This window comes from Callithrix jacchus, chromosome 13, assembly GCF_049354715.1.
Source record: "Callithrix jacchus isolate 240 chromosome 13, calJac240_pri, whole genome shotgun sequence".
In the NCBI taxonomy this organism is placed as follows: domain Eukaryota; kingdom Metazoa; phylum Chordata; class Mammalia; order Primates; family Cebidae; genus Callithrix; species Callithrix jacchus.
The window spans coordinates 11,105,862-11,130,945 of NC_133514.1; the positions used below are offsets into that span (position 1 = coordinate 11,105,862).

At 49.4% G+C, this 25,084-nt stretch overlaps 1 protein-coding gene across 1 annotated transcript in view; it reads left to right on the forward strand.

The window, feature by feature from the left end:
• XKR6 (XK related 6) overlaps window positions 1–25,084 on the forward strand; it is a 323,424-nt gene that overhangs the window by 248,181 nt on the left and 50,159 nt on the right. Inside the window, exon 2 of the mRNA XM_035269864.3 lies at window positions 6,435–6,631. Within this exon, the coding sequence (XP_035125755.1) occupies window positions 6,435–6,631 (197 nt within the window). The remainder of the gene's footprint in view (window positions 1–6,434; window positions 6,632–25,084) is intronic.

The window sequence follows — 25,084 nt, forward strand, 5'->3', positions numbered from 1 at the left end:
ACATTGGACCAGCCTTTCATTCCCAAGAAAAACCCCAGCTGGCTCTGGTATATTGTTCTTTCCAGATATTACTGGATTTAATGTGCTAATATTTTGTTGAGGATTTTCCCATCTGTGTCTATGGGAGATGCTGTCTGTAGTTTTATTTTCTTGTACTGTGTTTGACTGGCTTTAGCATTAGAGTAATGCTGGTCTCATAAAATAAATAGGGAAGTGTTTCTTCCTTTTTTATTTTCTGGAAAAGATTGTGTAGAGTTGGTGCAATTTCCACTTTAAGTGCTTGATAGAACTTACTATTTTCCTTAAAGAAGGGTTCTTTAATCCTCATGCCCCACAAAACTTGAGCTCACCCCTGTTTGGAGGTTTGAAGGTGGATTGTTACTCACAATCAGAGATTTCAATGCTGCTTCTGAGAGTATCATTAGAAGCAGCTGGAGACTATGGGCCCAGATAGGCAGATCTGTTTAGCCCCTGCCCCTTGTAGAAATCATTGTTTTCTACTCCAGCCACTCCTGGGCAGAGCCACAGCTAACCCCAGAGGAGCAACAAAGTTTGGGCAGGACTCTCTCTGATTTTCCCGAACTGTGACTGACTGTGGGGCTCCAGGGAAGTCACTTAGTCTCTGAGCCTCAGATGAGCCAGAGGTAAAAGAAGATGACAGCTCTGTCTCCCTCAAAAAGCTGTCCTCAGAGCACTAGATACTTCTGCTGGAGGGAACAGGAACATTAAACAACGCCATGGCTTACGAAGTAAGGGAAGGAGATAGATAGAATCCAAAGGATATACTCAGAGTGGGCTCAAGGGAACACAGGGACAGAGCACCTCAGGGAGCAGCAATGGCTGCCATCTGCATGGTGACTTCTAGCCTCTCATCTGTCCTCACAGGCATGGTCTCATTTAAGGTCCCTGTGATCCACCGAGGGGGGAATATGGTATGTGCTCATTCGTCCAACATGTCCTAGGGTTCTACTCTGGACTAGGCATTTCATACATGAGGAAACTAAGGCTCGGAGAAGTTAGGAGATGTCCCTCAAGGTAACACAGCCAGGTGGCAGAACTGGAAGGGAGCCCAGGTGTTTTGGGCAAACTCTGTTCTTCCCCACTGTCATGCAGGTTGGACTGAGTTCAGGGGTAAGGAGACACATGGTCTACCTCTGGGAGATGCGTGGGCAGGAGCAGTCAACAGCACTGGCCCCAAAGCCAGACTGCCTGGGCTTGAAGCCCTGCTCAGCTACTTAGCTGGGAAGAGCAAGGTGTATGTTTTAACCTCAGTGCTTCTGTTTGCTGTCTGTAAAATGAATATTGGTAAGTAATATTGCACCTGTAACATTGCACCTGTACAATGGATATTGGTAGGTAATACTGCACCTGTTAAATGAATATTGGTAGGGAATATTGTATCTGTAATATTGCACTTATAAAACCAATATTGGTAAGTAATATTGTACCTGTAAAATGAATATTGGTAGGTAATGTTGTACCTGTAATATTGCACTTACAAAATAAATATTGGTAGGTAATATTGCACCTATAAAATGAATATTGATAGGTAATATTGAAAATGAATATTGGTAGGTAATATTGCACCTGTAAAATGCATATTGGTAGGTAACATTGAAAATCAATATTGGTAGGTAATATGGCACCCGTAACATTGCACTTGTAAAACGTATATTGGTAGGTAATATTGCACCTGTAAAATGAATATTGATAGGTAACATTGAAAATGAATGAATATTGGTAGGTAATATTGAAAATGAATATTGGTAGGTAACATTGCAGCTACCTCATAGGTGTGCTGTGAGGATTAAATGAGGTAATATGTGCCAAGTGCCCAGAACAGCACCTGGCACAAATGAGTGTCACACAAACATCCGGCATTATTGTTTGCAAAGATGTGAGGCCATCCTTTGTGCTCTGTAAGGTCACTCCCTTGAAGAAAGACGAAGTCATAAGATGTTGGCAGAGGCTTGGAGATCCCTCCTGCCTGTTCTTCCTGTGATGGGTGAATAGTGGCGCCCAGCCACAGGAGGTGTCCTGCCCAAGGAGGCCCTGTCCTGCAGACCATAGACCAGGCCCAGCTTTCTTGAGCCCGTGCTCCATGATGACACGTGGCGTTGCTGCCTTTGCCCCGTGCATTTCATGATCTGAGGCTACTAGGGGAGATATGGCATGACATGCGGTGACATCCACTGTGGGAGCAAATCCGAAGGACAGTTGATGTCTTCTCTTGGGAAGGGTGTGGTGAGCTTTCTGGAACCCGCCAGGAAGGTGGAGCAGGAGGGGGCTTGGAGGAATGACAGCCAATCCTGTGTCTCCTGAAGACACCGTGCCTCCCCTTCGGACCGTACCTCTGGGCTAGCACCCCACGTGGTGGCAGAGGAGGGCGCGGGCCTGTGGGATGAGATCACCTGCCTGGAGCCGCCTTTCTGCGACGCTTAGGGTCTGGCGCCACCGTGTGACTGTGGGCCGAGGCCACTTCCGCAGAGGGGATGGGAGGCCCTGCAGGGGGCGGCTGGCAGCGCAGCCTCAGAGGTCACCCAGGAACTCTGGGTTTTACACGCAGGAAACTGAGATTCCGAGGGCGAGCAGCGCTGGCCCAGCGGCTTAAGGGGGGCATGCCTTATTCCCTTCTCCCACCCCACCCATCTGCCTGGTTGTTTCTTGGCAGCTCCTTAGATCCTGAGGGACAGACACCAGGGAAACCTGGGAGAAGGAAGAATCCTAGAGCTGCCAGGACCCTCCTGCATGAGAGGCAGGGGCTTTGCACGTGTTGTGAGGGACAAGCAAGGTCATGGGGCCGTCTGGGTTCTGGTCCAGTCTGGGTCTCCCAGCACTGAGTGACTGAGGCAAGGGTGGCCTGCTTTCTAGCACTGGTGTCCTCCCCTATAAAGTGGGTCCAGACCTAATCATTTTGCAAACCAATACCCCTTAGTTGTCTACTGGGGACCCAAGGATTTAAGAGTAGCAGAGGAGGGGCAGGAGCCGGGGCGATGGGAAAGGATGAGCATTTGCGTTGAGGCCTGGCGGTTAGGCGTGGGGCTGTGATCATTAAGAGCAGCGGAGCAGGGGCAGGAGCAGGGTGGTGGGAAAGGATGGGCGTTTGCGTTGAGGCCTGGCGGTCAGGCGTGGGGCTGTCATGAGCTCCTACTGTGTCCAGGAGGTGCCTGGTGGGTGACCTGGGAGGCACCATGCTGTCCAAACTTGGTTCTGCCTGGACCCTGGTGCCCTCTAGGCCCCAGTATCTGCTTGCTGATTGGCTCAGGGAGGAGTGGCACCCACTTTGCCTATATCCACCCTGGGTCTTCCCACACCCTGGTGTGCTCACACCCAGGAGAGTGTCAAGATTGACTCCTCTTGGCAGGCATTCCAGTTGAATTAGCTTATTCTGGGCTCACTGGTTTCCTTTGCCCTGGCCTTAGTGGGCAGAGTGGCCTGTGGCTTGGGAAAATTGTGGGGTGGAGGGGTAGAACCAGTGCTCCCTTTGCCCTGGTAGGGCAGACCTGGGTGAACCTGAGCGCTGGCATCACTGACCTGGGACCCAGAAGGATAGGGTTAGTGCTGCCATATAACCATTCCTCCAGCTGCTGAGCCACCTGTAAGACTAGAAGAGGCAGACTCTGTGGTCTGAGTGTACCCCTGAGACCATTAGGTTTGTATTCCGGGGCCTGGAGTGATCTGTGGCTTGTGTGCTGAAGGTGCCACCTGTTAGGAGAGCTGGGTTTGGGTCCAGGGAGCAGCTCTGATCTGGGAGATCCACGGCACTGAGGCTCTGCTGGGCACATGGCTGTCCTGGACATGAGTGCCAAAGCTCTTGGCATGCAGCCCTGCCTTGGTGCCTCGACTGGAGCATTCTTGTCCCCAGTGCCCTGCCTCCCCACACTCCCGTCATGGTTGATCAACCTGACCCTTCCATCAGCCTCCATCAGGGGCTCACCTCAGTCCCTCCCAAAGTATCGATGATGACATCTGCTTCCGGGAACCTCCCTGCACACATTTCTTGCTGCCATCACCTCTTCCAGGCAGTCCTTTCCTTCAGATCCCCAGAGTTGATGCTGCTCCCCTCACTTTTGCTTTCTCCTTCAGCTCCTTCCTACTTCTCTCTCTGTCTCTCTGTGTGTGTGTGTCTCACTATGTCTCTGCCTCTGCCTCTGTCTCTGTCTCTGCGTGTGTGTGTGTCTCTCTCTCACCGTCTATGTCTCTGCCTCTGCCTCTGTCTTTCTGTGTGTGTGTATCTGTCTCACTATGTCTCTGCCTCTGTCTCTCTGGATCTCTCCCTCCTCCTCTCCTAGTGCTCTGAGACCAGGTGCAAATTTCCCCTTCCTCTTCCTGAGCCTCTTCCCTGGTTCCTTAATTTCGTGAACTCACAGGCAGGGACCCAGGGCAAGGCAACGCCTTGTGGAAATGCCATAGTCAGCAGGTGGCAGAACCTGGAACAGAACCAGAATTTATTATTTATTTATTAATCTCGCTTTATTTCATGCTAGAGCCTCAGTTTCCCCCATGTGTTAAATGGTGATAACCAGACCTGACCTGCAAAGTAGGCCAGGGACCCAGAGACTGTATACCTGGAAGGACTTGGCTGGGGGCCTTGTGCCCCAAACTTCCTCCCATGCCACTCCCTGCTGGGGCTGCCACTGCAGTGCCTGCCTCACACTGGTTCTCAGTAGGATTACACCTCCGCTCACTCCAGGGGGTGGGTCTGGAGAGAAATGAGGTGTCTATCCCAGCTTCCCCGGCCAGGTCCCTTCAGCATACACCCCCACAAAGGCCCTTAGGAATCTAGAGAGAAGCCAGGAACCCCTCATCAGATGGCGAGCAGGGCTCACTGTACCTGGCATGCGTGTTTGAGGTCACCCTGTGGCTCAGTCGCGGTGTGAAGCATGGGTTATTCTGGGGTAAGAGTAGACAGTGGAGGACCAGTGAGAGACTTCTGCATCATTTCAGGCAAGAGGGGCGGTGGCTGGGACCCTGATGGCAGCATGTCAGGGACAGAACGGACCATCCAGCAGCCCTGAATGGGTCCTTGGTAATACTGGAGGCCAGCTGGGTTTGGATAGGGCATCAGCCATGGACTGAATCTTTACAAGTCAGGCTCGGCATTTCAGAGGGCACAGTAGTGGGGCCTAGAACATGCGTTTCGCAGGACGGTCATGGACAGGTGTGTGGTTCACTCCCATTGGCGGTGGCACCCAGTTTATGCTTCCCGTTCTTGATCCTGACTGGGTACACACAGCTGTGCCCTCTGACCCTTGCTTCTGGGCAATCCCTGCCACACCCGCTACCCTGGCCCAGCCTTGGAGGCTGCTGGCTGAGTTTGGGTGGTGCCTTAAGTCCATCTCTTGCCTTGGAGACACAGTTCCAGAGTTCTGGTGGAAATGAGGCTGGGGTTGTTATGCGGGCCTGAGGGGATGCCTGCTGTGCATATCATCCCACTGATTAGTCTTCCCACGCACCCTGTGATGCTCTCATTCTGTCCCCATATGAAAGATGAGTAACAAGGACACAGAGCTGGAATAACTAGTTCAAGGTCCCCCACTCAGCAAGGGATGAGACCACGACTGCTTTACTTGTGAGGCCGTGCTCCCCACTACCTGCTTCCTCGGCCCCTTGACCCTCCCACACAGAGCCTGGGTGCAGTCGTCACAGGGTGGGCAACCCATCTGCACTTGTGTCCTGGGCCCTGCTGGGACAGACTCCAGGGCAGGTCCTGAGTCCCCCTGATGTCCAGGGATGGTATCCATGGCCTTAGTGCGATCCCTACTTGTCCCACTGTCCAGCCACAGGAGCCTGTGTGGCAGGGGCCACCTTTCGGAGCCGGCGCTGTTTCCTGTCTGTCACACATGAGAACTACACCTTCCCACTTGCCACCTGGGCATGGCCAGCCAGTGAATGGCACATAGTGGGAGCTTCACAAATGTTCATTCCCTTCCCTTCCTTTCCTCCTCCAGAACAACAGAGGAAACAACCTTGCGGGACTATTTCCAGAGTTCTGGTGGAAATGAGGCTGGGGTTGTTATGCGGGCCTGGGGGGATGCCTGCTGTGCATATCATCCCACTGATTCAGGCTCCAGAAGCTGAGAAAGCCTACCCCCATCCCTGAACTCACCTGAGATGCCCACCTGCAGGTCCTGGGAAGGCATCTGGCCCCACTGTCTCATTTTCCAGATGGGTGATTGGAAACCAGGAGGAGGAGGACTTGCCTAGGGGCCCATGAGGGGTCAGATCCTTTCCTGACCAGCCCCGCCCCACCCCCATGCCTCAACATCATGTCTTTTTATGGGGAGCCCCCAGAGCCCTGTCCAAGCCTCTGGGAACTTCAGAGTGCAGGGTAGGGGGATGCTGGGTCTGTTGGTTTTAGGGGGATAACAAGGGTCCTCCGCAGCCCCCACGCCCACCCATGCTCTCTGTGTTCTCCCCATCTCTCTGGGCAGGTATATCCGCACCATGTACCTGGGGATTCAGAGCCAGCGGCGGAAGGAACACCAGCGACGCTTCTACTGGGCTATGATGTACGAATATGCAGACGTCAACATGCTGCGCCTCCTGGAGACCTTCCTGGAGAGCGCGCCCCAACTGGTGCTACAGCTGTGCATCATGATCCAGAAGAACAGCGCCGAGACCCTGCCCTGTGAGTGCCTGCTGGCCGCGCCCCGCCACCCCGGCCTGCCCTCCACCTGGGGACCATGGGCGCCTCCCACACGCTTCGTGCCTGGCGCTCTCTGTGGGCATCGCCCATCCTGCTCTGAGTCTGCAGGATGCCCAGCCCCCAGTGCAGTGCTGACAGGGCCCACACCACACTCAAGAGCGGCACAGGCGTGTCCTGAATGTGTGTGGGCCAGCTCGGCACCCCCAGGCCACTTCATTCATGTGAGCAGAGCAGAGCCAGCTGGGACCCAGCAGGGTAGAGGGCCCTGGGTCTCCCATTGGGGGCAGTAGCCCCCATCCTTGGGTGCTGACAAGAGCCAGGCATTTGTACATCTATGGGTGGGGGAGCCGCAGCCCAGAGACAGCATGGGACCACAGGGGCAGTCATGTTGGGCAGCACTAGTGCCTTCAGACCCTTGAAACCATAAACCAAGCTCATAAAGAAGCCCTGTTTGTAGAGTAGCTGAAGTAGCTCTGCTCAAGTTCCAGCAGAGGAGAGGGCCCAGCAGGAGGAAGGGCTGGAGGCAGCAACACATGTGACATTTGAAGGGATGTCGTGGGCAAGAAGGATCATCCCAAAGGGTAGAGTTGCAGGGAGGTGGTTATCTATTCAACAGGTGAGAGAGAGTATAGGGAGCCATGCATGAACTGTCTTGGGAGGTGCTGAGTTTATCATTACTAGGAGAATTCAAGGCAGGAAGTTGCTGAAGAGACCCAGCCCAGAAGCTCCTGACTGCAGAGCGCTCTGTGAGCATGTGTGATCTGGGTAGCCAGGCAACCGTGGGGAGGGGCTGCTGTCTGTGCCCCAGCTCTCCCTGGCCAGCAGGACCTTCTGGTCTCTTGGGTTCTCACCTCCAGACCCCTCAGGTCCTCTTGGTCCCCCAGCAGGTCCTCAGTGTCACCATGCTCATGGACACCCACACGGACTCCTCACCAACGTGGTCTGGCAAGGGCAGCCACACCCCAGGCCTTTCTCTGATCAGATGTTCCTCCTTCCTTTTTCCAAGCTGGCCCTCCGTAGGCTCCAGTCCCCTTAGGTGCTTACGCAAAAAGGGGATTTAATCTTCAAAAGCCAGTGGAAGACTGAGCTGTTCAGGCTGGAAGCTGACTGGTTGCATTCAAAGCCTGAGGACTTGGTTCTGAACCCAGCTGTGCTAATGACAGGCTCACCTGGCATATAAGAACTCAGCTCAGGTGAAGCCTCATGTCCCATCTACTGAACCAGAACAGCCCTCAATGGAAGCTGCCTGGTGGAAAAAGGGCCCTGGGGTATCTGTTCATCCCAGAGAGTTGCTGGCTACAGTCTTGCTGGCCCATCACAGAAGCAAGGAGAAGGGGCCATGGGACACTTGGACTGGACACAGGAAGCCAGGCCTGAGGCCCACCCTGAGCTGAGGGCCCAGTTCCGCCCTTCAACAAGGCTTCAGGAAGCATGAGCTGCATGCTCCAGGCAGCCACAGCCTCTGCCCTCTGGGCACCCTCGGAAGCGGGAGGGATGTGAGGATCTTCAGCAGGTGCTGCTAGTAGGGTGGCACCAGCCAGCATCTGCCATTGAGCATCTGTAGTCCTCACTGTCAGGAAGAGGCCCCAGGTGGCCCAGGGGCTCCAGCTTCTTGGAGTCACAGCCCAGCCAGTGCCTGCAGGACTGGCAACTGGGGCCTGGAGAGGAGAGCTGGAAGGAGCCAAGTCAATGTCCAGCTTCAGCTGGGACATGCAGAAGCTAAGCGGGAAGCCACGTGGAGGAGGGCAGGGTTGACCACTCATCCAGTGCCTCCCTTCTTTCTTGGACACACCCACATGCACACACACTCTCTCCTGGGCACTGGGAAGAGCTTGGGAACATGGAGGAACCTTGCTGATGCTCCATCTTCAGGATGCCTGAGGAGCCAGGCCATATGCTTGGCAACGAACTGGTGTGACTGGTTGCCCACAGCTGCGGCCATGGGAGTCCCAGCCTCACAGGATCTCCGAGAAAAGATACAGTGTGAGTGTGAGCAGCATGCAGCAGTTTGAACAACATCATTTGTTCTCAGCACCAAGAGACTCACGTGTGATTGATTCTGGAGCAAGACTGGCATCACAGCATGTCTTTGAAGTGCCCATTCTTGCTCTACAAACCTAACCATCAAGGAGCTCTGTGGAAGTGAACACTGACCCTGGGCAGCAGCACCTGGTGCCAAGATGAGCTGCCCACTGGCAGGGCAATGTCTGGTGCCCTGGTAGGACCTCCATATCCAACCTGCCCTCAGATCCCAGGGCTGCTGCTCCCCAGCCCAGAGCAACAATGCTGTCATGGGCGCATTTGCTGGCACTGGGGAGAGACACCTTTCTGTCCCATCTGAGTCCTTCTTTTTCTCCAAGCCAACTCAGCTGCTGTCTGAGACTCCATCTTAGCCTGTTTGTGCTGCTATAACAAAATGCCTGAGAGTAAATAATTTATAAAGAGCAGAGATTTATTTTCTCCCAGTTCTGAAAGCTGGAAGGTCTAAGATCAAGGCACCTGCAGGTTCAGCTGCCTGATGAGGGCTGCATCCCTGGAAGGGAAGAACACTGTGTTCTTACATGGCAGAGGGCAGAAGGACAAGCTGTCTGCATGCTGTATGAAGCCTCTTTTATAAGGCCCTCAATTCCATTCAAAAGAGAGAAGTCCTTAGGGCCTGATCACCCCAAAAAGGTCCCAATTCCTAATCCTATCACATTGGCAACATCTGAATTTTGGAGGGGACACCTTCAGACCATAGCAGACTCTGCTCATTTAAAATGCCTTTTGCTGTTTCTGTTTCAAATCCTCCCTTCTCTGTACCACCAGGGCTGCCAAGTTATGCTTCCTTTCATCTTTTCCTCTTTCAATTTCTGGCCAGATCTTGACACCCCAAACAGGTGGAGCAGGTGGCTGGGTGGTATACAGGTGGGCCCCTGATGGGAAATTTCAAATTCAGGGACTCGGTCACCACTTATATCCTCTTGTGATTTTGGACCTTCATCTTTTCACAGCCCCATTTTCTCTTTTGTATACTGGAAGAAAGAAGAATCATACCTTATTTTCAGTGGGGAGGCAATGATATAACACCCAAGAGAGTACATTATAAACTTTCAAACTCCATGGGTACCTGGGGGCTGTGTTTATCATTTCCAGGGCCAGGTGGAGTCATCCTCTTACAGGGCTCGGATGGCTACCTCCCCATCATCAAGTCACCACCCACTGTGGGCCAGACCTGCTGGGGATGGGTTTGCAAAGACACCTAACCTTCAGGAGTTTATGGGCTGACAAGGGCCAGGTCCTAGGAGGACTTCTCCCCCTTTCTGGCCTTCTGTATCATCTGTGTCCCAGCTTCCTTGTTATGCCTTTCTTTTCTATAATAGTTTCTCAGATTATAAACCAAATCTCTGGAGAGGAAAGCCAGTAGGGATTCCCAAGGGGCAGTGGACGTTGCTTCCTAAATGTCCTCTCATGTGGGAGCCTATTGGGCTCAGGGTCTGTGTAAGGCCAGGGGCCACTTGGGCATGCTGACAAGAGCAGACCCCTTGGAAAAGGAGCCGGGAGTGACACAGTATCATACTGCTCTTGGGCCTTCACCCTAGGGAAGCCCCTTCTGGCTCCTCTTCCCTGTATTCCCTACTTTTGTGCTGGAAGCTTGGAGGCCAGGTGAACATTTCCCCAAGTTTGTTTGGAATGTGGAGTGGGTGTTTCTCAATACAGCATTTTGTAGTTAAATATATTTGGGACCTGGTGGACTAAACAAAGGTCAGTGGCTATCCTTGCCGTTGGTTGGTGGATCTGTAAGCCAGGGATGAGGCTTTAGCGTTAGCTGGGTTTATGGGAAAGAAGGACACCAGCCATTGCTAAGCATGGGCTGCCTGAAAGAGGGTTGGCATTTCTCTCTTACTTAACTTCTAGAGCTGTGTTCTCATCACCAGACCATTTTATTCTGCTAATAAATGCCATTCCCATCTTTTCAAGCTGCAGGAAATGTACAAGCTTTAAAGAAATAAGTTTAAGCATCAGAAATTGGAAGAGGGGAGAGAAACTGTGTGGACTTGGAAAAGACCTGTTGGTTGTATGGCCCCTGGGTATCTGGAGGGTTGCAGCGTGGAAAGCTGTTACTTGATGGCTGTTTGACCTTAGGGAAGTTACTGAGTCTTTCTGTTCCTTAGTTTCTCATTTCTAAAATGGGGATAATGCTAGCATTTGTCATAGAGAGTCGTTAGGACCGTGGAACATCAGGACAAACGTCAAGTGCCGTGCAGGGTGTCTGGCTGTTCTCTTGGCGGCAGCGGGGTCGTGCTTTCCTTGTACATGCACCTTCTGAATTAGCCTTCAGGCTTTACTGGTGAGATCTGTGGCTGACTGACCTTGCTTTTTTGGGCTTTATGATGACTCCTGTCTACTGTATATCGTTAGGGCTAGCAGATGGCTGGAAAGGTTACTTTGACTATCACGTTAATAGGTGAGTTTTGCATGGATTTGCCAGTGCCAGTCTCTCCCTCCCTTGCCATCTCTCCACCCTCTGGTTCTCTCTAATCACTGGGCTAACAGAACAGTCTTCAGCCTGTAAGATACATTTGTATCCTGTTTCCCCATAAATACAGACTCAAGAGAAATAATAGTAATATACTATGCAATTATTATACTGGAGCCATTTGAACATTCAGCAGAGTCTTCCTTGAAAGTTTAAGTAAACAGAAGAACAAAGAAATGACAGGAGCACGTAATTCTGACATGTCACATTTACACTGGTGGTGGGTCTTATGTCTGCTAAGGCTGCACTCATGTTCTGGGTTGGGACAGGGTTGGAAAAGCCAACAGTAGGAAAAGTCAGACAGGGCTGCATGCAGATTCCAGCTCTGTCACATATTGACTTTACAGCACCGGGCAAGTTCATTTCCTGTTTCCTCACCTGTAAATTAGGAATAACAAGTACTTTTGGGATTGCTGCAAAGGTCTAATGAGCGCCACACCCACCTCCACAGCATGTTGCCTGGCATATTTTGGGTACCTGATTCACTCAACAAAGATGTGTTTTCCAGGAGCCATGCAATGTGTGGAGAAACAGTGAGGAGCATAGCAGGCATAATCCATGCTGTCATGAATTTCCCATTCTCTCTGGGGACACAGCACAGAAACAATTAGACAACTCATGGTGATAAGTGTATTGAAGCAGACAACCAGGTGGGGGTGGAGAAAGCCCCTGCAGAGAGCTGCCAGTTAGGCTGAGTATAAATGATGACCAGGAACCAACTTGGGAAGAGCAGATACAGCCTTCTGGCCAATGGGAATAGCTTCCACAAAGGCTCTGAAGGGAGGAAACCCTGATTTGTCCTAGAAAGCAAAAGGATCCAGCATGACTGGAGCTTGGCAGTTGAGGTGGGGAGAGGATGGAGAGAAAGGCAGGGAGGGCCCCAATCGGGAAGGGCCTAGGGGACCGCAGGAGCTTAGATTTATTCCAAGGGCAGTGGGCGGGGCTGCAGAGGAAAAGCACATGGCCAGGCTTGCTTTTGGAGAAGGTCCCTTTTCTGTTGCACAGGGAGGGAAGCAAGGGCTGAGCTTGGAGCACCTGTTGGAGGCTGTGGGGGGTCAGGTGTGAGGTTATGGGATTGAGAGTGTTTGGGAAAGGATGCAATGGACAGACTTGAGGTCTGTCCTGGAGCATGAGCCAACAGGATGCAATAGGGGTACTGGGGGTGGTTGTAGAAAGAGGGATGGTGGTTTCTCACTAGGGGTGTTGGAAGGAAGATCTTTGGGGAGATGGGTTGGGGGATGGATGAAGAGTTATGGCTGTGTCCGCCTCCTTCCTTTGGGGATTCTCTGGTAGTTCTGCATAAACACTAGCAGGCACCAGGCGTGGGGAACTTCTTCCCCTCCCCAGGGCCTGGGGCAGCTCTTCTGGCCAAGCCCCTGCTGAGGAGTCCCCCCCGATGAGGTTCTGATGGCCACTTTACTTCCTCATCATCACAGCACCACCCACCACAGGACAGAGCTGCTGGAGATGGGTTTGCAAAGATGCCTGCCCTTCAGGAGTTTGGTCTGGCACACTGCTTCTTAAATTTTGTAACAGATGCACACACAAGTTCCTTGGGAGCATGGAGGAGGGAGTAACCATTTCTGGTGGCCTCACAGAGGCAGTAACATTTGATTCGGGTCTCATTGCATGAGTAAGAGCTCACTTGAAGGAGAATGTCGAGAGACTTTTCTGGATAGCGGGACCACAAATGCCAGGGAATGGAGGCCGGCAAGGGTGTGGAGAGGGCAGACTGAGAGCATCTGGGTGCCCAGGGCACAGGGTGTATTGCAGGGAGTGTGGGCAACAGTGGTGGCAGTGAGGAGGGCGATGAAGATGGTGACCTCAACAATGCTCATTCAGACTTGAGGGGAGCTCAGCCGTATGCCAGAGACTAGTCCAGAAGGGCTGAAGGGATTAATGAACCCGTTCAAGTCCCACAGAAGCCCTCAGTGGACACTTTTTATTCACATTTTACAGACACTGAAACAGAGGTGCAGAGAGGCTAGGTGCTGTGCACAACGCCTCAAGCTTGGAAGTCGTAGAGCTGGGATCTCTACCTAGGGAGCCCTACTCTACAGCCATGAGCAAGGGCGACTGTGGCTGAGTCTTGAGGAGACAGACAGAATTGCGTGGATTTTGCAGGGACCGGCCACTGCTGTGGGGATGGAGTGGAGGGTGGCGTGTGCCGTGGCCAAGCTGGGCATGGATGTGGACCATCAGCTCCAGCACACACGCATGTGCATGCCCAGATGCCATCGCACTGACACGGTCAGAAGGCCATGCTTTTGCCTCTTGCCCCTGAAGTCTCTGCCCAGGACTTGGCGTTTTGCAAATGTTCTGAGTCTTCCAGAGCCCCTGAGGTGAGCCTCTTCCAAGCATTCACAGGGAAGCCTCACTGTCTTACTATAGAGCTAAGCTTGGCCTGGTCAGGAGGCAAGGGGATGGGTCTGGGACCAGGACCCTCCGGCTCCCCAGGACCCTGCGAGTGAGAAAGACACACATGAGCTCACCACCCTTTGCCTGGTCTTTCCTTGGAGATCATTTCTATCCTGACCCAGAGGTCAAAAGAGCTTACCCAGGCAAAGACTTGAGGACAGGATGGGTGGCTTTGGAGAAGGAGATGGATGTGGGATGATACTGTTACCATTTTGGCCTCAAAACTTTGGAAGACCCTGAGATTTTTTGATAGATAACAAGATTCTAGCGTCTTCTAAGGCTGCATGTCTACTTGTCTCCCCACACGCAAAAGCACAGCATCTTTGTGCTGGAAACAAGGATTTGAGAAAATGTGTAGTTCAACACTTTTCTCCTACAGATGAGGAAGCTGAAGCCGGGAGTGATCAAGGGATGAGGCCAAGGTGACTGACTCAGTTAGTGAGCGGCCTGCTGTGGAAGCTCAGTGCCCTGCACTTCCAATATGTGCATGTTTCTTTGGTCTCCTTAGATCTCTCTGGCCCTGAAAAACCAGGGCACCCCAGGAACTCTCGGAGGAAACCCCAGGTGCCCTCAGATATCCTCTGAGCCATTGTGTGCCCCTCAGACTCTAACTCAGCAGAGGGCGAGACTGTGCGTCCTCAGATAGGATCACAGCTTGTGCTGGGGCTGGAACCTAGAGTGACCCCTGACCCCAGAACATGGCCAGCTGGTGCCATGTAGACCAGCCATGCTCAGGGGACACAGGTTGGGGACACACTTCTTCCTAGAACAAGGAATTTTCTCAAAGATGATCAAAAGCAGACCTCAACATGTTGCATAAAATCGCACGGTCCTACTCCACCACGGAGCACTTGGCAGGAGCTCCTGGGAGTGGAGATGAGGGAGACACTGCCCATCAGGCCATCCCGTCCCCCTCCCCATTCAACACAGGAAAGGTGAAGCACAGAGAGGGAAGGAAGTTGCCTAGGTCACACAGCAAGGAGGGTACTATGGAAAGCCTCCTGTACTTCTTGCCACCCTCGGCCTGCAGTTAAGCAGATCACAGAGCACCTAGACATGGTCCAAACGCCATGCCTCTCCCAGAGGGTTCCCTACTCCCCACATAGACATCCGTAACCACAAGTACCAGTACCACATCTGCGCCATAAAAAAGCATCTGCTAAGCATGAGAACATTGTAAACATTGCATATAAACACTAGTTTTCCTTTAAACAGACCTGGGGCTTTAAGAGACAATTAGGGATCCTGCTTTGTGTCTCTTTAGGGCTAACTTCCTTGCTAGTTTTCTTCTTTCTCACCTTCCAGAGGCCTGTGTTTGAGCTTCACATTCACCTCATTTTCCAGCGAGAGCTTGGTCTGACGGCATCTAAATAACTCAGAAGGGCAAGTGTTCGTTTACTTTTCTCTGCTCCCATTAGGCAAAAACGTCTGTGCCTTTCTCTTTGGCTCCAACCCGGCAAGCACTTGCTTCTTTTTTTCCGTCGTGAGGATGAAAGCATCCCACAGGAAGCATCAGCTCCACGGCTCCATCTCCCTGGCCAAGTGTCCCTTCTGTGGGGACAGCCTGCTCCATCTTCAGGTGGAGGGAGGGCCTAGGGGCCCGGCTTTTGGCGGCTGGATCAGTTGATCAGTTGATCAATGGCCTCCCTCTCTCCTCTCCCCACAGTGAAAGATCCACATCTCTCTTTGTGGGAGATTTCCTTTTTCTAATATGAAAATACTTTCTTGTCTCTTTCCAGCCCTACTCATACGGGACATTAGCTGTCACCTCTAAATCAAGGACACAAAAGGTGATTACTTCAACCCTTGGGATCTTGATTAAAATAGGGTGAAGCTGTCGCCCAGAAAGGGGTGGTGATTTGGCTGTGTGAGGTGAAGGCATTGGATCTGCCATGAATTTTCCATTTCCTTAGGATTGAGAAGTGAAATTTGTTCCAGAAACAACTGATCTGCTATGTTGAACGACACCACGTGATGAGGCACCTGGCCAGACTGGCAGGGGGTTCCCATGTCCTGGCCTCTTGCTGGTGCTCCCCGCTGCCAGGTGGATCCCAAGTGCGGAGCCCCTCCTTCTCCATGGCTTGCGGTGCTGATCTTGGGGTCGGCCATCTCTGAGGAACACTCTGAGCTTTCAGACCTCGCGGCGCACACATCTGTCAACACACGAGCCCCACCTCCGGGCACTTCATGGCATTCCTGTGCCTCGGCCCTGAGCAGTTAAATCAAGGGAAAGATCCGCGACTCCCTGTTGACCCCCTTCCCCAGCTGGCTCGCATCTTCACCCACAGCCAAGATGGAGAGAGACGCAGCGCACACCTGCCTGCCTCTCTGGCCAGAACATGGGCTTGGCCTCTGTCACTTCCCCCAAGGACAGTCTTCCTCCAGCTCTGTTTCGCCTCTCGTTTTAAGGAGATGCCGTTAGGAATCTGCTTGGCGTCGATTGCAAGTCCTGCTCCAGCTCCAAGCAGCTTCTTGTTAAACAATACATGAGACGATTACCCTGTTAAACTGAGTTTGCGGGAATTTTAATCCTTGCGCCGCGCGCCTCTGGCTTGAGCCTGCACGCCGTTCTGAGGCCTGCACTGAGGTCCACCTACCAACCAATGGCGAGAGGGAGGGTTCTTAAAGCAGAAGAAAAACGGAGAAAGGCAAACTCAGTGGGGTTCATGACAGTGAATGCAGATGAAGTAGCAGCTGGGCACGTGGAAATGTTTGCATATGAAATGCTGGAACAGAGGGACGGGAGTGCAGGCTTCCTCTGCCAGTGCAAGGGAGCAAGGTGGCTTCGTGGGGTGGCTCTGCGGGCGGCAAGTTCAGAGCCTGAGCAGCTGCTGCAGGTGGATCATTGACTCACTTATTCAGTAGCTTCACTAATCACCTACTGTGTGCCTAGCATGGTTCCAAGAGCTGGGGACAGATACAGCAATGAGCAAAACGGAAAACCCTGCCCTCATGGAGCTTCTGCTTCATGGAGGGGGGGGGGCAATAAATAAAGCAAGTGTTTTCTCTATTAGAAAATGGAGTGCACGGAGAGCAAGCAAGCTGGAAGAGAAAGGAGGGAGGCAGAGCCGTGTGCAGTGAATAGCCGTGTGCAGTGAATGGCCGTGTGCAGTGAATAGCTGTGTGCAGCTCCCTACTGGCCTTCAACAGGGAGACCATGAAGGCACCTCTGAGGTGAGGGTGGGGCCAAGATGTGCAGGAGGGGAGGCAGCCAGGTTGGAGGACAGTGTCCTGGGAAGGAGGAGTGGCCCAGACAAGGGCCTTGAGCAAAGCGAGAGCTCCTAGTGTCTGAGGGCAGCCAGGAGGGAGAGAGGAGGGGGACCTCTGTACTGGGGACCAGGAGCTCCCCAGGAGGCCAGCAGGGAGCCCTCTGCTTCCACATCCTGGCCTGTCTGGTGTCTTGCCCAGGGAGCTGGTCTTTGAGATTTCCGTTGCTTTCCCACATGGGGAATCCCGGGGTTAAGGAGCCCCCCTCACAGGTCAGCTGAGCTAGGACGCTGCAGGGGAGACTGCTCAGGTCTCTCCAGTCTCATCTTCTCTGGGTCTCAGAAACACGCAAGGAGAAGAAGGGCCTCCTGAAGCCCATTTCAGCTCTGGCCTAAGGAAGAGGAGTGTAGGGGGAGTCACGGTAAGATGTAGGCAGCAGTGGTCCTTCGTTATTGACATGCGTATCAGAGGCTTTCAAGAACCCGAGACCTCGTGGGAGCTTCCAGTTGCAGGAGAGACCATAGCTAAATGATCTCAGAAGACCTTTGCCATTCCTTACGGATCTGAGGAAGGCAGGCCCAGGAGTTTCACGAATACTGTTGTCTTGTTTCTGTCCCTCTCACGACTGGGAATGCACTACTCGGGAAGAGGCTCCAAAAGGGACACCTGGGGTGACCCCTGTGAGCTCTCCCTCACCCTGCCTTGCCAAGACAGGTAAGCACCGTTACAGGTGGTGATTATGGCGGAGTCGGGTGGGGGGCACTCTGAGCATCACCTTTTTCATTTGGGAAGCTTACTCCTGTCGACCTGTTCGATTCTGGACCAGTCTGAGGTGTTTGGTGGGTCCGAACGCCAAGAGGAGTTCCAGGGGTCTGGAATTTGCCCACGGGCCATCCCAAGGCAAGGTTTGGGCCTGGACCTGACCAAAGGAGAATGAGTCCTGATGCAGCTCCGGCCTCTTGCACCCCCCACCCCTGACCGACAGGCCCTGGTGCGAGTGCTGCTGGCTTCTGAAGCCTGTTATCTGCAACATAATCTTGGAGCCCCCATCCCAGATCCTCTTGCCTCTGGCTGCTGCTGGGACCCCATCCTTTTCCTCACCCCTCGACCTCACCAGCAGTCGCCAAGGACTTTGGGTCCTTCTCTGCTTATCAGGAACCTCCACAGCCTTCCTGTCAGCTGTGAGAAAAGCTGCCTCCCATGAACACGTGAAGCCCCTAGTTGGGGCTGGAGGGGCCTGGCTCTGCACACCTGCTCTGCACTGATGGCCGCATACACTGGGGCAGGTCCCTCCCCGTCCCTGAGCCTCAGTGATGGTGTTTGTAGACCCTGGTGATCTCTTCTATCGCAGAAGGGTGTTAGGAGTGAAGTGATGACATCTGCTCTCGGTGGGAAGGAAGCGCTCAACAGCGGTGGCTGAGGGGTGCACACGGCCTCCATCTTTACCCAGGCTTTGGCTGAGTGAAGTGCTTTCACCTGGCAGGCTGTGCCACCCAGGGCACTCGTGGCTGAGAATCTCGCTAAGGGGCAGGGTAACTGTTAACCTCTGTGAGCCTCATTTTGCCTTATAAATTGGAAATCATCCTGTCTGCCTAATCTCCCACAGAGGATGCTGTGGGACCCTAGCCAGGCTCTGGGGGTACAGAGATGAGCAAGGCAGACGGGCCTCTGTCGTCCTGGGGCTTACATTTTAGTGGAGGCAGGCAATGAACGAGTATATGAACAATGTGATTTCAATATATTTTGAGTGTAGATAGACTATACACACACACAGAGTGGCATACATACATAACCTTTCTCTGTATAGATATATATGTATATATAGATAGATATATTCACTATGTATAGCTATATATTCTTTCTCTATATATATACTCACCCTTTCTCTATATATATACACACAGACACACACACCCTCTTTCTCTTCTCTCTATGCCTGCATATATGTATATACACTCATCCTCTCTCTATAGTATACTTACCCTCTCTATAGACACAAACTGTATATATACTCACTATATGTATATGTAAACACACACACCCTCTTTCTCTGTATATATACATACACCATCTCTATGTATATGTATACTCACCCTCTCTCATAGACATATACTGTAATATACTCACTATATATATGTAAACACACACACCCTCTTTCTCTGTGTATATACATACACCATCTCTATGTATATGTATACTCACCCTCTCTTTATATATATGTATACATACCCTGTCTCTCTCTATATATATATGTACACACATGCATACACACCCTCTCCATATATACTCACCCTCTTTTGAGACAGAGTTTCACTCTTGTTACCCAGGCTGGAGTGCAATAGCATGATCTCGGCTCACCGTAACCTCCGCCTCCTGGGTTCAAGCAATTCTCCTGCCTCAGCCTCCCGAGTAGCTGGGACTACAGGTGTGCACCACCATGCCCAGCTAATTTTTGTATTTTTAGTAGAGATGATTGACCAGGATGGTCTTGATCTCTTGATCTGGTGATCCACCTGCCTCAGCCTCCCAAAGTGCTGGGATTATAGGCATGAGCCACCACGCCCGGCCTACCCTCTCTTTATATATATGTATACATACCCTATCTCTCTCTCTATATATATATATATGTACACACATGTATACACACCCTCTCTATATATACTCACCTTCTCGTGTGTATGTATATATACTCATCCTCTCTATATAGATATACTCACCCTCTCTATATATACTCACCTTTCTCTCTCTCTCTCTCTCTCTCTATATATATATATATATACACACACACACACACATCCTGTCTTTATATATGTATATACACACAGTCTCTCTCTGTATGTATATATACACACACCCTCCCTCTCTATATATACACGTACTCACCCTCTATATATACGCTCTCTCTATACACACCTCTCTCTCTCTCTCTCTCTCTATATATATATATATATATATGTATGTACGTATACACATCCTGTCTTTATATATGTATATACACACACTCTCTGTATGTATATATACACACACCCTCCCTCTCTATATATACACGTACTCACCCTCTATATATACGCTCTCTCTATACACACCTCTCTCTCTCTCTCTCTCTCTCTATATATATATATATATATATGTATGTACGTATACACATCCTGTCTTTATATATGTATATACACACACTCTCTGTATGTATATATACACACACCCTCCCTCTCTATATATACACGTACTCACCCTCTATATATACGCTCTCTCTATACACCTCTCTCTCTCTCTCTCTATATATATATATATATATGTATGTACGTATACACATCCTGTCTTTATATATGTATATACACACACTCTCTGTATGTATATATACACACACCCTCCCTCTCTATATATACACGTACTCACCCTCTATCTATACGCTCTCTCTATACACCTCTCTCTCTCTCTCTATATATATATATATATATATATGTATGTACGTATACACATCCTGTCTTTATATATGTATATACGCACACTCTCTGTATGTATATATACACACACCCTCCCTCTCTATATATACACGTACTCACCCTCTATCTATACGCTCTCTCTATACACCTCTCTCTCTCTATATATATATATATATATATATGTATGTACGTATACACATCCTGTCTTTATATATGTATATACGCACACTCTCTGTATGTATATATACACACACCCTCCCTCTCTATATATACACGTACTCACCCTCTATACGCTCTCTCTATACACCTCTCTCTCTCTCTCTCTCTATATATATATATATATATGTATGTACGTATACACATCCTGTCTTTATATATGTATATACGCACACTCTCTGTATGTATATATACACACACCCTCCCTCTCTATATATACACGTACTCACCCTCTATCTATACGCTCTCTCTATACACCTCTCTCTCTCTCTATATATATATATATATATATGTATGTACGTATACACATCCTGTCTTTATATATGTATATACGCACACTCTCTGTATGTATATATACACACACCCTCCCTCTCTATATATACACGTACTCACCCTCTATCTATACGCTCTCTCTATACACCTCTCTCTCTCTCTATATATATATATATATATATATGTATGTACGTATACACATCCTGTCTTTATATATGTATATACGCACACTCTCTGTATGTATATATACACACACCCTCCCTCTCTATATATACACGTACTCACCCTCTATCTATACGCTCTCTCTATACACCTCTCTCTCTCTCTCTCTATATATATATATATATGTATGTACGTATACACATCCTGTCTTTATATATGTATATACGCACACTCTCTGTATGTATATATACACACACCCTCCCTCTCTATATATACACGTACTCACCCTCTATCTATACGCTCTCTCTATACACCTCTCTCTCTCTATATATATATATATATGTATGTACGTATACACATCCTGTCTTTATATATGTATATACGCACACTCTCTGTATGTATATATACACACACCCTCCCTCTCTATATATACACGTACTCACCCTCTATCTATACGCTCTCTCTATACACCTCTCTCTCTCTCTCTCTCTCTATATATATATATATATATGTATGTACGTATACACATCCTGTCTTTATATATGTATATACGCACACTCTCTGTATGTATATATACACACACCCTCCCTCTCTATATATACACGTACTCACCCTCTATCTATACGCTCTCTCTATACACCTCTCTCTCTATATATATATATATATATATATATATATATGTATGTACGTATACACATCCTGTCTTTATATATGTATATACGCACACTCTCTGTATGTATATATACACACACCCTCCCTCTCTATATATACACGTACTCACCCTCTATCTATACGCTCTCTCTATACACACCTCTCTCTCTCTCTCTCTCTCTCTCTCTATATATATATATATATATATATATGTATGTATACACATCCTGTCTTTATATATGTATATACACACACTCTCTGTATGTATATATACACACACCCTCCCTCTCTATATATACACGTACTCACCCTCTATCTATACGCTCTCTCTATACACACCTCTCTCTCTCTCTCTCTCTCTCTATATATATATATATATATATGTATGTATACACATCCTGTCTTTATATATGTATATACACACACTCTCTGTATGTATATATACACACACCCTCCCTCTCTATATATACACGTACTCACCCTCTATCTATACGCTCTCTCTATACACACCTCTCTCTCTCTCTCTCTCTCTCTATATATATATATATATATATATGTATGTATACACATCCTGTCTTTATATATGTATATACACACACTCTCTGTATGTATATATACACACACCCTCCCTCTCTATATATACACGTACTCACCCTCTATCTATACGCTCTCTCTATACACACCTCTCTCTCTCTATATATATATATATATATATGTATGTATTTATACACATCCTGTCTTTATATATGTATATACACACACTCTCTCTCTGTATGTATATATACACACACCCTCCCTCTCTATATATACACGTACTCACCCTCTATCTATACGCTCTCTCTATACACACCTCTCTCTCTCTCTCTCTCTCTCTATATATATATATATATATATATGTATGTATACACATCCTGTCTTTATATATGTATATACACACACTCTCTGTATGTATATATACACACACCCTCCCTCTCTATATATACACGTACTCACCCTCTATCTATACGCTCTCTCTATACACACCTCTCTCTCTATATATATATATATATATATATGTATGTATTTATACACATCCTGTCTTTATATATGTATATACACACACTCTCTCTCTGTATGTATATATACACACACCCTCCCTCTCTATATATACACGTACTCACCCTCTATCTATACGCTCTCTCTATACACACCTCTCTCTCTCTATATATATATATATATATGTATGTATACACATCCTGTCTTTATATATGTATATACACACACTCTCTGTATGTATATATACACACACCCTCCCTCTCTATATATACACATACTCACCCTCTATATATACGCTCTCTCTATACACACCTCTCTCTCTTTTTTTTGGAGATGGAGTCTTGCTCTGTCACCCAGGCTAAGTGCAGTGGCGCAATCTCAGTTGAGAGCCATTGCCTTGCTGTTAAATGGGTGATTGAGAGCCATTGCCTTGCTGTTAAATGGGTGATTGAGAGCCATTGCCTTGCTGTTAAACGGGTGATTGTGGTTGTTGTAGACTGAACATGGCCCCACAAGATGTCTGCCTCCTAACCCCCATAACCTATAAATGTTATTTTATATGCAAAAGGGACTTTGCTGATGTAATTAAGATTTTTGAGATGGGAAGAATATTCTGGATTATCCAGTTGGACTCAATATAATGACAGGAATCTTCATAAGAGGGAGCCAGGAGATAAGAGAGACAGAAAGCAGTGTGATAAGGGAGCCAAAAGAGAGATTGGGGGATGCTATGCTGTAGGTTTTGAAGATGGAGGAAGGGGCCATGAGCCAAGGAATGCAGGCATCTCTAGAAGCTGGAAAAGCAAGGAAACAGATTGTCCCCCAGAACCTCCAGGGGGAGCACAGCCCAGCTCAGTTTTGAACTAGTGAAATTCATTACAGATTCTGACCTCTAGAATTGTATGCTAATAACATTTGTATTCTCAGCTACTAGGTTTGTGATAATTTGTTACAGAGGCCCTAGGACACTATCACAGTGGGGAAAGTTGAGCCCTGCTGGCCTCAGATATCCAGGGAGGATAGCAGAGAAAGGGGGTTCTTTTCACAGCATCCTGTGGTCGGGGCATCAAGAGTGTCACCACCTGGATTTCGCATGTGGGGCATTGATTGGGAAAATGTGGCTGTGTATTCATCATCTAAGAAATCATTTGTTGTGTGTCCTCTCTGTACCAGGCATGGAGGTCACAGGAATGGATAAGACAGTGCTTCTATCCTTGAGAATAAATGTGAGCACTGTCCTCAGGGAAGTCACAGCTAAGGAAGGGAGAGAGGGAGAGTGCACAGAAAGTGTGACTATGAAATAGTGTCTATGACCAAGCATGATGGCTCACACCTGTAATCCCAGCATTTTGGGAGACTAAGACTTGAGGCCAGGACTTCAAACCCAGACTAGATAACACAGCAAGACCCCCGCTATCTCCACCAAAAAAAAAAAGCCAGTGTGGTGACCTGTAGTCACCACAGCTACTCAGGAGGCTGAGGTGGGAGGATTGCTGGAGCCCAGGAGTTCATGGTTACAGTGAGCCATTATCACACCACTGTATTCTAGTCTGGGTGGCAGAACAAGACTCTGTCTTTAAAAACGAATGGTAAAGTAAAATTAAATTAAAAACTGGCCATGGAGGAGAAATGCATAGTGTGCTGTTGAGAGCGTGGAGTGGAGAATCTATGCATCCTGGGGGCTCAGAGGAGGGCACCAGCAGGAGGCGATGCCTGGGCTGAGCTTGGAGGATGAGCAGGAGAAGATGGCCAAGCAAAGATCAGGGAAATCATTCTAGGAAGAGGGAATGACATGAGCAAAAACAAACATGGCATATGTATGTGATCTGTGTGTCTCTTGGCACCCACCTGTATGTTGGTGTACGCTGCTCTGTGCTGGGCACTGAGCTAAGCCCTTTCATGGCTACCTGCCCTTTCATCCTCACACCACCCTCATGAGAGGTACTCAATTATTGCCTTTTTGCGGGTGAGGAAATGGGGATGGTATCCAGCCTTATGTGGCAGGAAGAGGGTGGCATCTAGCCTGGCTCTGGAGCACACCCTCAGAACCACTTTGCCCTCCTGTCTTGGCAAGCAAATTCCTGTCACTAAATCTTGAACATGGGACCAGGAGCCTGACCCAGACACAGAAGCCCTGGGCCCCATGAATGGGAGCTTGGATTTGAGCCTGCCGGGAAGGGCTTTCAGCTTTGTAACTGCCTGGCATTTGCAAGCTTGGACATCAAAGTCACCTTGGGTGTACTGGGTGTGAATCCCCTCTCCAAGAGCTTGCTAATTTTGTAAGTCTCAAAATACAGCCTTTATTATTATTTAGGTATGATAGAACCAACAGATCAAGGCAGCCGCCATGGAAAAGAGAGTTTAATATACTCACAGATCTCAAGAGGAGGGTCACACGGCATGCCACTGTGCAGGGGGCACACAGAGAAGCACCCAAGTGAGTCAGGAGACAGGGAGAGGGGAGAGCTATGGGCAAAGGTTCCTGTTGTGGTCTCCAAAGGAAGGAGCAGG